General features: G+C 39.8%; 1 protein-coding gene across 1 annotated transcript in view; it reads right to left on the bottom strand.

The window, feature by feature from the left end:
* The window catches only part of usp19 (ubiquitin specific peptidase 19), a 214,086-nt gene that overhangs the window by 99,462 nt on the left and 99,146 nt on the right, over positions 1-15,478 (bottom strand). The window contains exons 32-35 of the mRNA XM_069942399.1: positions 13,037-13,152; positions 6,750-6,958; positions 3,362-3,554; positions 2,090-2,223 (exon numbers count right to left, since the gene is read on the bottom strand). Coding sequence (XP_069798500.1) covers positions 2,090-2,223; positions 3,362-3,554; positions 6,750-6,958; positions 13,037-13,152 — 652 coding nt within the window. The remainder of the gene's footprint in view (positions 1-2,089; positions 2,224-3,361; positions 3,555-6,749; positions 6,959-13,036; positions 13,153-15,478) is intronic.

Genomic DNA, 15,478 nt, shown 5'->3' with positions numbered 1-15,478 from the left:
TTCGTGTCCTGCCTGCTGGATCCCCAAGCGGAGACCATTGACGCCTTTACCCTAGACTGGTCAAAATATAACTTTTATGCGTTCCCCCATTCGCTTTGGTGGCGAAGTGTCTGAATAAGATACAGGAAAACGGTGCCTCGGGATTGCTGGTAGTGCCTTGCTGGCCTTCCCAATGTTGGTTTCCAGTACTCCTGAGGCTTATGGTAGCAAGTCCATTGGTATTCACGAAAAGCAGAGGTATACTAATCCAACCGGTGTCAAAGATATCTCATTGTCTCACTTAAGTCTGTTAGGTTGCAGGATTGGAGAGTGAGAATCGACATAAACGCTCTGCAGCTAAGAACTCAGGACTTCCTAGGGGCATCTTGGAGAAAGTCCACTCAGAAACAGAAATAGGTGCTTCCTATGTGGGGAAATGGAAAAGGTACTGTGCCAAAATTGAACTGAATCAACAGTCAGCCTCTATCGGAGGCGTACTGAGTTTTCTAACCGATATATTTTATGTGCTGGGGGCCAGCTACGGCGCGGTGAATATAGCAAAGAGTTCACTGGCTGCTTTTTTGATGCTCCAGGATTCTGAGCATGAGATAATGAACCACCCCCTGATCAAAAGGTTTAAGAAAGGCGTGTTCCACTTGCGCCCTCCGGTACCATGATATAAGGAAATTTGGGACGTAAAGATTGTTTTGGACTATTTAAGACCACTGTCACCAACTTCCAGTTTGGACTTTCGTAGCCTGTCCCATAAGCTGATAATGCTAGTGGCCTTGACATCAGCCCAGAGGGCACAAACTTTGTCTCACATTCATATGGACTATATCCATTGGGAGGAGGACTGTGTAAGCATTCAAATTACAGACATTTCAAAATAACAGGCAAAGAAGAATTGGGATAAGATTTTCATTGTATGCAATGGGAAAATTGAAAGATTACGTGTGTTGGATTGTTTAAAGAGATGTAGAAAACATATTAGACTAAATGAGAAATACCCCTTTATGTTATAAAGTCGCATCAGTGGGCTACCCCCCAGATGTTGGCCAGATGGCTGTGGGAGATCATGGGAGTGGCTGGAGTGGATATTTCTCAGTTTGGGTCCCATTCAACTAGAGAGCGACCTTGGCAGCCAATAAGGCAGAGGTCCCAAAATGGGATGTCCTTTGCCAGGCAGGATGGAGCAATGAGAGAACCTTTAATAGATTCTGGAACAAACTTTTAAATTCAGAGGGGCTGAGTTTCATGTCTTCCATTCTGCATGCGGCAGATTGAATAAGGCCGCGGAAGGGGGACCCATTGAACTGATTCTTGTCTGTCGGACCACCCGAAGGGGATAAGCCACTGAGCAACAAACTCTCACCTTGAGGAACCAACATATATTGCAAAGAATAATGGAACATTAAGCGAGCAATTAACTGTACGAAGTTTGATGACTAATTATTCGAGTAATGGGAGTTGGTGAGTCAACGTGCCCACTTTTCCCTCCCCTCTTTTTTCTTGTTTATGGATAAAGATGTTTTGGTTGCAATAAATACGTTCAGTCACAGGTTCGTGTTATGGTTGGTTCGCTTAGTTTAGCTCATTTAAGTTCAGTGACTTCTCCCCTCTGGACTGTAAAAGAATGGCTGTACATGCGCAGATAGGATCTCGCATTGACTCACCAACTCCCATTGCTCGAATACATCAAACATCGCACAGGTAAGTGCTCGTCTAATGTTCCATTATAGTGCCAGTGACGTGGATTTGAACCTGGAACTGTCTGCAAGGAATTTTTATGTCCTCCCCGTGTCTGCATGGGTTTCCTCAGAGTTCTGGTTTCCTCCCACTTTTCAAAACATACAGAAATTGTGGATTAATTGGTCCATTCGGGAGTACGGGCTGAGGCCGAAAAGGCCTGTAAGTGTACTATACTTCCAAATTTAAAAAAAAATTAAAATCACTGCATTTTTGGTATATGACAATAAACTCAAACCAGGTCCAATGTGGCATCATTCTCTATTGGGTCCAAGAAGGCTTTAGCTGTGCCTAATTTGCCAAGGTGCATGCTGGTATGACTGCTTCTAGAGTGCGGTTTTGCCAAGTTGGGCTCACTCACCTTCAGCTTCGATGGTTGGTAGGCATGGTGTGTTCCTTTCCACAGAGCCCTCAGCAGCACGGCGAAACCGATGGCCAATCGCCCGCCCGTTCCCAGAGGGTTATTGTAATTTATTTCAGACTCAAAAGACTGGTCTAATTCAATAGAGAGGTTAGGTTGGTCAGTATTCTATCAGAAAAGTCACTGATCTTTCTTCAAAAGCTGGCATTAAATAAATCAAAAATAAACCCGAGAAATTTTAAGTACTAAAACCTGACAAACCATTTGCCAATTAATTATTTTGAGGTGCATATAAATCAGATGCTATTCCAAAACGCACATTTCCCCTCAATGTCATCAAGATAATTGGCCAGTTAACCACTTGGATTGTGTTGACTGTAAAGTGCCCATCCATCATATCTCTGAATGTGCAGAATGCTATGCAGCCAATCAGGTTGAGAAGCATGGTTATTGTCATTTGAACTATGGAAGCAGCAGCCTGACAGAGGACTGACTCTCTGATTTACTGGCTGTTCCCAGGGATGCACTCAGCCAGACATCCAGAACTGCTGGAAGACCATCAAGTTTGTGAAAGGCACCCTTTGGTCAGCCTAAAAATCTTTCAGCACACGGAGATATTGGTGCGGGAATGCTGGAAACTCACACATTACAGTCTGCAGGATTACGTGTTGAGGGACACACAGGCTTGGCACAGCTATGAGAGGGCACTGTGAGAAAGGAGTACTGCCTGGAGTCCTTCCATTCCCGGTCATTGAGGGGAAGCCCCTCAAACAGCAAATAAGGAAGTAATGACAATGTGTCAAAGTGTGGGCAATGGTGTAAACAGAAATGAATGCAACAATGTACCATGATGGAAATGTATGGATTCAAAATTAAGGATGGGAAGAGACTTTAAACAGTTTTCCTTTTGTAAATAATTTACTGTGAAGTCATTTTTGGTAAATAAAAACACAATGGCAGCCAATTGCACACAGTAAACTCCCACAAACCAACAGACCACAACCACATAATCTGGGGTTTATGTTGTTGGTTCACAGATAATTCCACAATTTTTAGTGGCTCTAGGATTTTTTAAAAACCTGATTTGATAGCCTGCATCGATATTTTTAAAATCACTACTAGTACAGATGATCACCAGCCACCACCACACCAGTAAGACACCAGAAATGGCCAGGATGAGATGAAGGTTCAACCCCGCAAAATTTTGGTTTCACAGCAACGTGATTAACATTTCACTCTGAAGTAGATTTTGACCCATCACACTGCACTCACCGTGGAAGTAGTCTCGGAGCTCCCGCGTGTTGGAGAGCGATTGGATAACACTGTTCATGAAGCAGGTGTTGCCCAAATTGACCAATCCTGTGAAGCCTGGAAGACAGACTTTTTTCACCTCCTCTTCCTCCTCTGCATGTTCAGCACCAGTGATGCTGTGAGTCATTGGAGTCACCATGCAGGTAGGCTTGGGCTTCAAACAAACAAGATAGTTTTTAATTTTTAAGGTGCTTCTCCAAATAATCTTGCATGACAGAAACAGATTCTCAGTCCAAACAATTCAGATAGATTATATGCTCCTTCACATGAACTTTGTCCTACCACAATGAGATTTTTATTTACCCTTTCCTTCCAAACGTATTCACCTTACTGAATCCAAGTTATTCCTTCAAAAATTCAGCATGCTGAGCCAGAGTATCTCAGCCCTCATGGATAAATTCTCCTGATTCCCTCATTACCAACACCATTTTGTATCATTTTTCTCTTTTCTCTATCAATAACAAGGCTCAGGAAAGCAGAAGGTGGCAGAAGCCAAGTCATCACAGGCATAAACCTCCCATCCACTGAAGACATTAATGTGACATGAAGGTCCCCCTTCAACTTGATCACAACCTCTTCTCACTGCTACCTTCATGCAGAAAGCATGACAATCTGAAGTTCAGCACCTCTTGGTTCAAGAACAGCTTCGTTTCCCCAATAACTATCAGAGCCTGTATAACCCTCACCATAAACAACTCCAGGACTACCAAAAGATTTGTTTGCACAAGTGAAATGTTACTTTTATTCTTGCTCTTACTGCAACTTACCGATCTATCCCTTAATATTTACGATTTTTTTTTCCTTGGCACATTGTAGTAATTTAATGTACACTTTTGTAGTTGGTGTACTTAATTTAAATGCTGCATGGCAATAAGCCTATCCGGCCCACATGCCTGAGCTGTCCAAATGCACCCATGTGACCAATCAACCTACTAACCCTGTGTGTCTTTGGAACGTGGGAGGAGACCGGAACATAACTCAACCCTCTAGTCAGGGAAGTAATTTTGCTTTGCTTGGTACATGCATGACATATTATCAATCTGGTCCTTGGGCAGCAACTGACATCACTTCAGTGCATCTATAATCATTCTCTCATTGCAGGATGGGCTCCTCTGCTGCCAGAACTGAGATTGCAAAATGGCACTTTACTTCCCTGGTACCAGAATCAAGATGTCATTGACCAGGAAAGCTGAAGTCTATATTAAGACCATAAGACATGGGAGCAAAAATAGGCTATTCGGCCCATCAAATCTGCCCCACCATTTAATCATGAGTTGATCCATTTTCCCACTGCCTGGTCTTCTCCCATAACCTTTGATGCCCTGGCTAATCTCTGACTTAAATACACCCAATAACCTCCACAACTGCCTGTGGCAACAAATTACACAGATTTACCACCCTCTGGCTGAAGAAATTCCTCTGCATTTCTGTTTTAAGCAGACGTCCTTCAATCCTGAAACTGTGCCCTCTTGTCCTAGATGCTTTCAGCATGGGTAAAAAGGTTAGGCCTTGCTGACAGATTAAAGGAAGTTCAGGATAAGATCAAAAATCAGTTGCATTTAAAGGCAGTAATCTGTACAGAAAGGGCAGGGTTATGATAGGTACTTGAATGTGATGCTGCAGGATGTCCTGGAACGCCAACTCTTAGCTAGATAAGCATGTACCAACTTTAATTGGTTGTACCTTAACAAGGACAGGACCAATATCTTTGCAGAGAGGTCCCTTAGTGCTGATGGAATGGCTTAAACTAACTTCTTTCAAAAAGAAAGGCAAAATTTGATATGGAAAATAGTGGTTCAGTAAACTTGTTAATAAGGCTGGGCAAGGATGCAAAAGCTTGAAGTTTGGCTGTGGCTCAACTGTGTCAAATGCAAGAAATCTTGGACACAGGTGGATGAACTGAGGGCACAGGCAAACTTGGGAGCATGTAGCTTGGCCAATGGGAAAGCATAGCTTAGTGACAGGTGTATGCGTGGCAGCTCCACACGTGTGATCACAGGACTTTTTGACAAGATAACAAGTTAAAAAGAACAACAACAACATTAGTTAAGGAAACAATTTTAGTGATGTGGAGGATAATACATGAGTAAGATCAAGTGAGGCTATATGGGCTGACATGGGGGAAAAAGACCAACTTTACCAGGCTGACAATGTAATTTAGGCCAAATGATATAGGTATATCTGTGTCATTTAGAGAAACTTAAAAACTACAGATGCTGGAATTAGAAACTGGAGGGACTCAGCAAATAAGGCAGCATCCAGAGAGAAAAATGAACAATGTATTGGGTTGAGAGCCCTTTTTGAGACAAGGATGGGAAGGGAAATATCAAGCAGGTCTATATCAGTGTGAGAAATGATAGGCACCAAGAGATGGTTCATGAGGGCTTAGACCAAGTATACTCCCAATGAGGAAAGTTTCAAATCTGTTAGCAATTACATAATGTAGGATTATGGAAGAAAAATGTAGAAGCTTATGATGAATAAGGCAACACTGCAGAAAGCTGGAACACAACAGAAACTGCAGAGCCAGAATTAAAATGGAAATTAGAAAAAAGAAAAATAAAATAGTAGGTAAAATTACAAAGAAAAATAAGTGTATTTTTCATAAAAGGTTCTATATGAGCCCCAATGGAGAGAAAGACAAAGTAGAAATATGTAATATGGAAAATAATAAAGTCATCAACGTGAAGCATCCTTAAAAATGGATCAATCGACAAACATGCAAAAAATGCATTTGTCTCTTAAAAGGAAATCAAAAGCACAAGATCTGATTATTATTTTCCAATCCTCTTTGGCTTCTTACTGACATTATTCTATCACAAGGTTGCCAATGTGATAGAATTGTTTAAATGGCTATGGGATGGACAAAATACCTACAGGCCGCTTGACAATTTCAATTGCATCATCCTTACTTCACCAGAGATCTGCCATCATCAGCTTTCTCATCTTCACCCCTCTCATGGGCCTTTTAGCAGTCCAGCAATGGGAGTGGTGGTTGCAAGACATCACAACCCCAAGCACTTACACACAGGGAGAAAAGACCAGATATACTGGCCAAACCCATCACCATAAATCAATGCACCCATGTTCCAGAAAAATGGCGTACACAGGGTGATAAGATATTCCTCGATGTTAACCACTTCCCAGAATAACTAGGTTAAAAAAAAACCTGCTTTCCTCCGTTCTACTGTCAGCAGCTCAGGTTGATGGCAACTCAATGGAGAACAACCAGGCAATGAGCAATGGGCAATAATTGTTGGTTTTGTCAGCAATGCTCATGTCCCAGGAAAACACAAAACTCTTTCCCTCACTTTAAGGGCAAGAAAGGACACAAAACAAATCTACTTACCGACGTCACAAGTGTGTCCTGTTTAACTTGGACATTCTCGTGTGCTGGCCTGATCGCCATCGACTCGAGGGTGGCCTCCTCAGTGCGTATTTTCTCTTTCTCATTTGAGCGTGGCTCCTCCTTGGGAGGAAGTGCATGCTGGCTGCTCCCAGGCTGGGCTTTATCGAGTGACGGCGGGCCTGCGGGCACAGCTACTTTGGCGCCACCCACTGCACCTTAAACAGGGGAGCACATGGCTTGTGTTTAGAAGGTCTAGTGTCAAAGAGTCAGAGTTATACAGCATGGAAACAGGTCCATCAGCCCAATTCGCCCATGCTAGCTAATTGAAAATAGGAACAGGCTCGGCCAAATGTTATTACAACTCTTCCCATTTCTCATCTCAGCTGGACAAAGTAAAACTCCTTCCACACTATCCAAAGAAATATTCCAAATAGAATGGAATAGAAGTTTTGGATTCAGAATAAAACTCCACCTGCACTCTTCCATCAAAACTCACAAGGCAGGAATGCATGGCTCAGAAAGATAAACAAAGAGTGGGTTAAATACAAAATAAAGCACCCTGCACTAATTCAGTGTCCACTTTTGGCTTGTCTGAATGAGAATGTGAAGTCACGTGGCAATGAAAGATAGTTCAATGCTGGGAATTTCTGGTAGAAAACAGTTTAGACTGGTATGCCATGCAACTACCATTCTTTATACACTGAAGAGAAAAAAAATTTCAGTTTTCAAGAACAAAAAAGATACCAACAATGCAAAAGAATATGCTTAGAGGGTGCATGCACATCTTAACTCCACCTACATTATTAAATCATTTACATTCATCATTAAAAGTAAAAACAATCTTTCTATGTGTTGGAAAACAGCTAGAATACATTTTTTTAAAAATTTAGACATACAGCACGGTAACAAGCCCTTTCAGCCTTGAACCCTTGCTGCCTAATTACACCCAGTTAACCTACAACCACCGTAAAGTTTTGAACGGCGGGAAGAAACCGAAGTGCCCTGAGGAAATCCACGCGGGGCAGATGTCACGTGTTGTGGTAGAGTCAGGAAGTGGAAGTTTGACTCTCCCGGGAATTAGTTTAAAAAGTAATAATTAAGTAAAGTACTCTAAACAAAACATTAGAAAACTGCTCAAGAACTATTTTGAAATGTTGCTGGCCCATCAGGAATACAACAAGACATTGACTAAAGCAAGATTGAAGGCCTACGGCTTCAATTAATCCAGGAATTGGAGTAAGAGCTCCTTCCCTGGTGAGTTAGGCCCCTACAGGGACCATTAGACACTCCACAGCACCATTACTACTGCTTCTGTGGGGAGACGGCATTGAAGACGCCGACGTTGAAGACGCCGACGTTGAAGACGCCGACGTTGAAGACGCCGACGTTGAAGACGCCGACGTTGAAGACGCCGACGTTGAAGACGCCGACGTTGAAGACGCCGACGTTGAAGACGCCGACGTTGAAGACGCCGACGTTGAAGACGCCGACGTTGAAATGTGTATGTGTGGGAAAATGCGCATGCGCAGGTCAGAAGAATTTCAAGACATCGCCAGAGCGAGCAGCCTTTTCTCTGGCTCCAACAAGTATCAACTCTTACAACCAGACGTTTATTTATCTGAATCACAGGCCAGTGATGAAGATGAAGATCAAGAGAAAGAAAAAATAAAGCAAGTAAATGTTTCCAAAGACAAAGGTAGGATACTTAAACTACAAGATTGTACAAATGCTGAATTATCAAAAGAGCTGAAAGAAATGAGAGCAGAAATGAAAAATTCAAATAAACAGATGAAGAGATACTTTGCTATTGGGAATAAAATGCGAAATAAATTGGATAGTGTGGATGATAGAGTTAAAAGTGTGGAAAGTGGTATGGAGGAGATACAAGACAGAATGGGGAAAACGGAAGACGCGTCCGATGCATGGGCTATCGAAAAGAAGCAATTTTGGAGAAAAATTGACATTAGAAAATATTAGTAGAAGAAAATTGCTAGCCTTAAAGAAGGTGAAGATCCGATAAGATTTTTTCAACTATGATTCCGGAGATCTGGGGTGCAGATGAACTTGAAGACATTATTGAGATTGAAAGGGCACATAGAGCTTTGAGACCTCAACCACTACCAGATCAGAAACCAAGATCTATATTGACAGAATGCCTTCGTTATCAAGAAAGAGAGAAAATATTAGCACTAGCCACACAAGGGGCTACAGCGAGAAAAAGTCCATTGGAATCAAGATCTTTTTCTATCCTGATACAAGTTTGGAGTTGCTGAAGAGAGGAGTTCAACATGGTGAAGCATGTCTTTTAGAAAAAAGGTTAAAGATTTGTTCTGTGCCAACTTGCCACTTTGAAGATCTTTCTGCAAGGAGGAGAGATCAAATTATTCACAGACTATGTCTGGGCAGAGGAATTTGTGCACACACTCCCAGTTATTCAGCAGACAGGAACATGAAAATGTTTTGATTAACGAAGAGTGGGTTTTCAATTTTCTTTTTTTATTAAATGAAAGATGGTCATATATGGTAAACATCCGGGGTTGTGGGGGGTGGGGGGGGCAGTGTTCGAGGAGATAGGGACTGACTACGATAGAGATGTGTGTATTTGTGGCAAATGCTGCATCCTGTAAAATGGAGGGGGAGGGGGTAATGTTGCTTATTTATTTAAGCAGAATTAACAGGTTTTTTTTGTTATTTTTACTTAAACTTTTGAATTTTATAATTATTATGACTGTAATTGATTATATATAACATTTTCTTACCTGAATTGCCAAGGAGGACATCCCTTAAAACGGTAGATGACAAATATTTAAAACGTCAAGGAGGTGTGAGAGGTGAAGGGGAAATATCAGTTGTCAAGGATTTAATTAAATATCATTGAGTAACACACTGAGTTTTCTAAGTTTTATTGTTAACGGGCTCAAAGGACTGTGAAGAGAAAAAAAAATAGTGACACATTTAAAAAAATGAGAGTAGATATAGTTTTGCAAGAGACTCATTTAATTGAAACAGAGCATCAGAAATTAAAAAGAGATTTGGCGGGGTATGTCACAGCTTCTACTTTTAATTCTAAATCAAGGGGAATGGCAATTTTGATAAAGAAAACCCTACCGGTCAAGATACAAAAGGTAATAATTGACCCTTTAGGGAGATATGTTATTGCACATTATCACATTTTTTCCAGAGTTTATGGGCTCTTATGAATATATATGCATAAAATTTAGATGATGAAAAATTTATACAAGAAACAGTTCTTAACTTGGCAGAAGCACATGAAAATATAATAGGTGGAGATTTTAAGTTTTGTTTTGACCTACTCAACTAGAGTCATAACAAGGGCAAAGGCAGCAAAAACAACTTTGACGCTAATGAAAGGCTTGAATTTAATAGATCCATGGAGGAGATTCCATCCAAGAGAGATTATCATTTTATTCTAATAGACAGGGTTCTTTTTCAAGGATAGATTTATATTTAATATCAGCACATATCCAAGGTAGAATTAAAAAGTTGATGAGAAAGCGAGAATATTATCAGATCATTTTCCTTTGTTAATGACAGTTACAATGTCGGATAAAGAAGAATCGGTTTATAGATGGAGCTTTGACTCAATGCTATTAAAAAGACCAGACTTTTGCGATTTTGTCAGAGAGCAAAATGAATTTTTTTTTTATTTTTTAAAAGACTGTTTCTAATTTGGTTAATAATAAATTTATTTTATGGGATGCGATGAAAGCATACTTAAGAGGACAATTTATAAGTGATACTTCTAAAATTAAGAAGGATTATATGAAAGAGGTAGAACAATTGGAGAAAGAATATGCATTTAGAAAAAGACACAAGGGCAGATTTCTGAAGAGAAACTTAGACAACTTATTAATAAGAAACTTCAATATAATACATTACAGACATATAGAACAGAGAAAGCAATAATGAAAACCAAACAGAGATACTATGAGCTAGGTGAGAGGACTCATAAGTTCATTAGCTTTTGTTAATTTTATTCTAAGTTAAATCAATCAGAGTCGCAAAGAAATGTTAATAAGATAGAGGATTTTTGTCACAAATAAGGTCATCAAGGTTAAGTTTGGAAGAACAAATGGAGCTGGATGCCCCCTTCACCCCAATAGAAGTGAGAGAGGCTTTGAGCTCATTATAAAGCAATGAATCTCCAAGGTAAAATGGTTTCCCGCCTAAGTTTTATAAAGAATTTAAGGATTTGTTGATTCCTCCTTTTATGGAGGTATTAGGCCAGGTGGCAGAGAAGCACAATCTCCTGGAATCTTTTTCTACACCGATAATAGCAGAAATACCAGAAAAAGATAGGGATCCTTTAAAACCATTGTCATATACCTTTTATTTCATTGTTAAATGCAGATTATAAGATGATTGAAAAAAATTTTAGCAAATAGATTGACAAAATTTTTACCAAAGCTGATAAGGATCAGACAGAGTTTGTAAAAAAGAGACAGTCTGTGGATAATGTGGCTAGACTACTTAATATAATACATTTGGCACAAAAAAAGGGAGATTTAAGTGTGGCAGTGGCTTTAGATGCAGAAAAGGCATTTGATAGATTAGAATGGGATTTTTTTGTTTAAGGTATAAGAAAGATTTGGATTGGGACCAATATTTGCAAATTGGATCAGAGCTTTATATAATGAACCTAAAGCTAAAGTTGTAACAAATGGACTGGTTTCTACACCATTTCAGTTAACAAGGATGTCCATTATTGCAAGCTTTATTTATTCTAGCAATAGAACCACTTGCAGAATTGATCCGATCTGATCCTGATATTAAGGGATTTAAAGTTAATTGAGAGGATTATAAAATTAATTTATTTTATGTTGAGCTTTCAATTTATTTGACAGAGCCAGTAGGTTTGAATTACATTTAAGATTGGAGGAATAAGTGAAAGTGTCAAGCAACAAAATAAACTAGGACAAAAGTGAAATTATACCTCTTACTAGAGGGGATTATACTTCGTGCCAAAGAGATACCCAATTTAAATGACCATCAAATGGTATAAAATATTTAGGGATATTTAGATAATAATTTAAATAATTTATAAAAATTTAATTATTCACCTTAAGAAAATTGGAGAAGATTTGAATAAGTGAATGGTGTTGCCAATAACACTATTGGCCAGAGTTAACTGTATTAAAATTAATATTCTCTAGAGTACAGTATCTTTTTCAAACATTTCCAAAATGGTTACCACAAAAGTTATTTTTCAAGAATTAAATAAATATGAGAGTCACATGATGCAAGGGGAGTGAGAGGAGGCAGAACCCTGGAGCTCCAAGATCTACAGGAAAATAAACCAAGAAAAATAACCAAAATACTCACTGCTTTTGGGTCTTGTTGAAGTCTGTTGTTTTATCAGCATAAGTATCAGACCTGAATGGAGATGCTAAATATGGGAAGTACTTATTCCAGCCTTTGTTCCCAGTCAAGAGTAATGTCAGCTGAAGTACTATCAACTGAACAATGCACAGCAAAGAATGATTACTGAGCACCACTGTGATAATGTGACTGAAAAGCAGTGACTAAAATAAAACCATAATTTCATCTCTGATGGAACAATATACCCATATAAGATAGTTCTATTATATAAACAAGAGAACTGCACTTGTATAGTACCTCATTAATTCACATGCAGACATTAACTCTACTGCTTCCAATTAACCTGACAAATTCTGTATGACAGTGTCATTATGGATGTGAATCAACTAGCGATGTCCAGTGTGATATAATGACATATCGACACTCATCAGTAATTAACTGCACTGTTATACAGGAACAGAAGTGCCCAGCACTAACAAGCAGAACAGAACTACAGACATCATGATATGAAGACAGACCATTTCTGCAACCATGTGCTGTTACAATTCGAGCCAAACTCAACTCCTTCCAATGATAGATTCTGATGCCTTAAACTCAGGGATTATATTATTGACTTCTACTGCAGTTTGAAGCTTTGTGTGAAAACTTTATGCAGCTACCTTAACACTTTACTTAATCACAGCATGGGACATGTCTTTGAGGTAAAAATTCACAGTGTGGAGTAACATCAGTACTTACTGAGCTACATCAATAATAATGTGCATGTGATAGTAGCCTTGGATCACGTTGAGATATAAATCAAAGTAAAACACACAGCGGCTCAGTCAGCATCTGGAAAGAAAGTGGGTGCGCTCCCTGTATCACAACATGCCTCTTCTCTTGCCAGTTGCTGACTGGCCCTGATTCCATTTGTAGTATTGGAAGCACTCAGATGTCACTCTGCAGACCTTGTGCTGCAAGGGCTTCGAGCCCCCCCCAACGCTGATTATGTCTCTTCTTCAAACAGATGTCAATGCGCGAGGCTGTGAAGGTATAGTGACACTGCTCTGGGTTAATTAGATTCCTAGAGGGAGAGATTTAAAACAGATAGTTAGACGAGCTTTCAGTTCAATTCATAACCTCTGACCCTCCTACAATCACTCTTGTCTGGCTTGGTAAATGCTTTTATACAGTTGTCTATCTTGGATAGAAAGGTGAAAATAGTATGGTGACAGTGATTAAGATGTTATTTTATTCAGGAACAGAAGACAACCTATTAGCAGGTGGATATAATAACTTTTAAAATGGAAAGCTGATAGCTCAAGAATGGAACAGAATCAAAGGGATACAAGAGAATTAGATCAAAAATTGTACTATATCTTGTGGTTGTGTTGTGACATGCTAATAGGATACAAGAATGAATGTGTTTTACAGAAAATGCTGATGGAGAGGGAAAGGAGGCAAATAATACGAAAAAGATCATGATGGGTAAAAGCATAAAAATACAATCTGCAATCATTTCAAAATCTGCTAGATAATCTCATTCAAAATTAATGCAAATCTGCTTAAAAACACAAAACTGTTTTGTTTTCATATATGTGGGCAACATTCCGATTTGCCTCCAGAATCTAAACTAGATTCCAGTCAGTGGAATTTCTGGATTTTCAATCCCAGATCTATTGGTAAGAGAATAAAATTATTCAAATCTCACATTAAACAGGATGAATAAACATAGGGAAATACAGTAGAGTATAGGCCCAGTGTTGTGCCGACCTCAATCCTATCCATCCCATCCTCATAACCCTTTACCCTCTATTTTTCTCACATCCACATGCCTATCTAAAAGTATTTTAAAATGGTACAAGAAAAGGAAATATTCACACAGTGAGCAGTGTGGGCCAGAAGAGGGGCTGCTTCACTTGTTCCTCATCTCGTGTTAGACCTGTTTGAATGCTTAACATTATGTAGTACATAAAGACTCTGACACACCACATGCCTGAGAACACAGCTGGGAAACTACTCCCATAAAAAGACCAGATAATCAAAAGTTTTAAGCCAACTTTATACATCTAAACTCATAAGCAGGGTAGGTCATACAGTCTTTCCAGCTGGCTGTGCAAATTCAAGCCTGGTTTGATCTTTGGCCCAAATCTACTTGCCTGCCTGATCTCTTGATTTCTCCATAGTCCAAAAAGATCTTAGCCTTCAATACATTCAATGACTCAGCAGCTACTACTCTAACAGAGAATCCAAGAAATTCCTCTCAGGTTTAAGTAGCCAAGCCGTTGCCCTTGTAGAATGCCCTTAGTTTTACATATTCTTGCCAGAAAAACATCTTCAAATCATCAGCCCTGTAAAGCTCCCATGTTTCTTCCAAACTACAATTGGTACAATCTGTACCATTCCCTATAATTAAGCTCCTTTATCCCAGAAATTATCCACTGAATCTTCACTGTACTGCCTTGAGTGCAAGAGTAGCCTTCCATAACCAAGACCTAAAGTGCACTGAGGATGGCCAAAGTTTGTGTCAAAACTTCCCTACTTTCATACTCTACCCACACTGCAATTAACACCAATAATCCACACAAGGCAACATGATATTCCTTGTCAAAGATACCCAAGTCTCTCCAACTAACGTGAAGAAAATATTTTTTCAAATTTTTCATCCCAAACTAAATAACCTCACTGTTGCCCACATTATGGTCCATCCATTACCTTTTTTTGATTACTCTAGTAACCTCTTTTTATTCTTTTGGAAATCACCATGCCCCCAGAAGTGTTCCCGTGTAGTGTGGATTGAGGAGGGTCATGTGACCACTCTGTCTGGCTACTAGAATCCCTGAAAAGGCTGAGGACCCTGTGATATACCTCTGAGGTCAATGTCAGAACATCATTCAAGAGAGTAAACCCTCGCTAGGTGTCAGGCCCTGACGGTGTACCTGGCAGGGGACTGAAAAATCTACATCAACCAACTAGCTGGAGTGTTCAGACATTTTCAACCTCTCATTGTGGCAGTCAGAGGTTCCCACTTGCTTCAAAAGGGCATTAATCATCCCAAGGATAGTATGAGCTGCCTCAATGACTACCGCACAGTAGCACTAACTTCTACTATAATGAAATGCTTTGAGAGGCTGGTCATGGTCAGAATTAACACGTACCTCAGTAGAGGTCTGGACCTATTGTCACAATTACTCCAAAGCAGATGAAATATCGCAGGCTCTCCACTCAGCTCCGGATCACCTTGAAAACAGCAATTTATACATAGGGCTGCTCTTCATTGACAACAGCTCAGCCTTCAATACCAGTATTCCTTCAGTGCTGGTCAAGGAGCTACAAACTCTAGGCCTCTGTATCCTCCTCTGCAACTAGATCCTTGATTTTCTCATTGGAAGACCATAGTCAGTACAAAT

The sequence above is a fragment of the Narcine bancroftii genome, chromosome 5, assembly GCF_036971445.1.
Source record: "Narcine bancroftii isolate sNarBan1 chromosome 5, sNarBan1.hap1, whole genome shotgun sequence".
NCBI lineage: Eukaryota > Metazoa > Chordata > Chondrichthyes > Torpediniformes > Narcinidae > Narcine > Narcine bancroftii.
The sequence above is the reverse complement of the archived record's forward strand: the minus strand, read 5'-3'. Positions and strand labels throughout refer to the sequence as shown.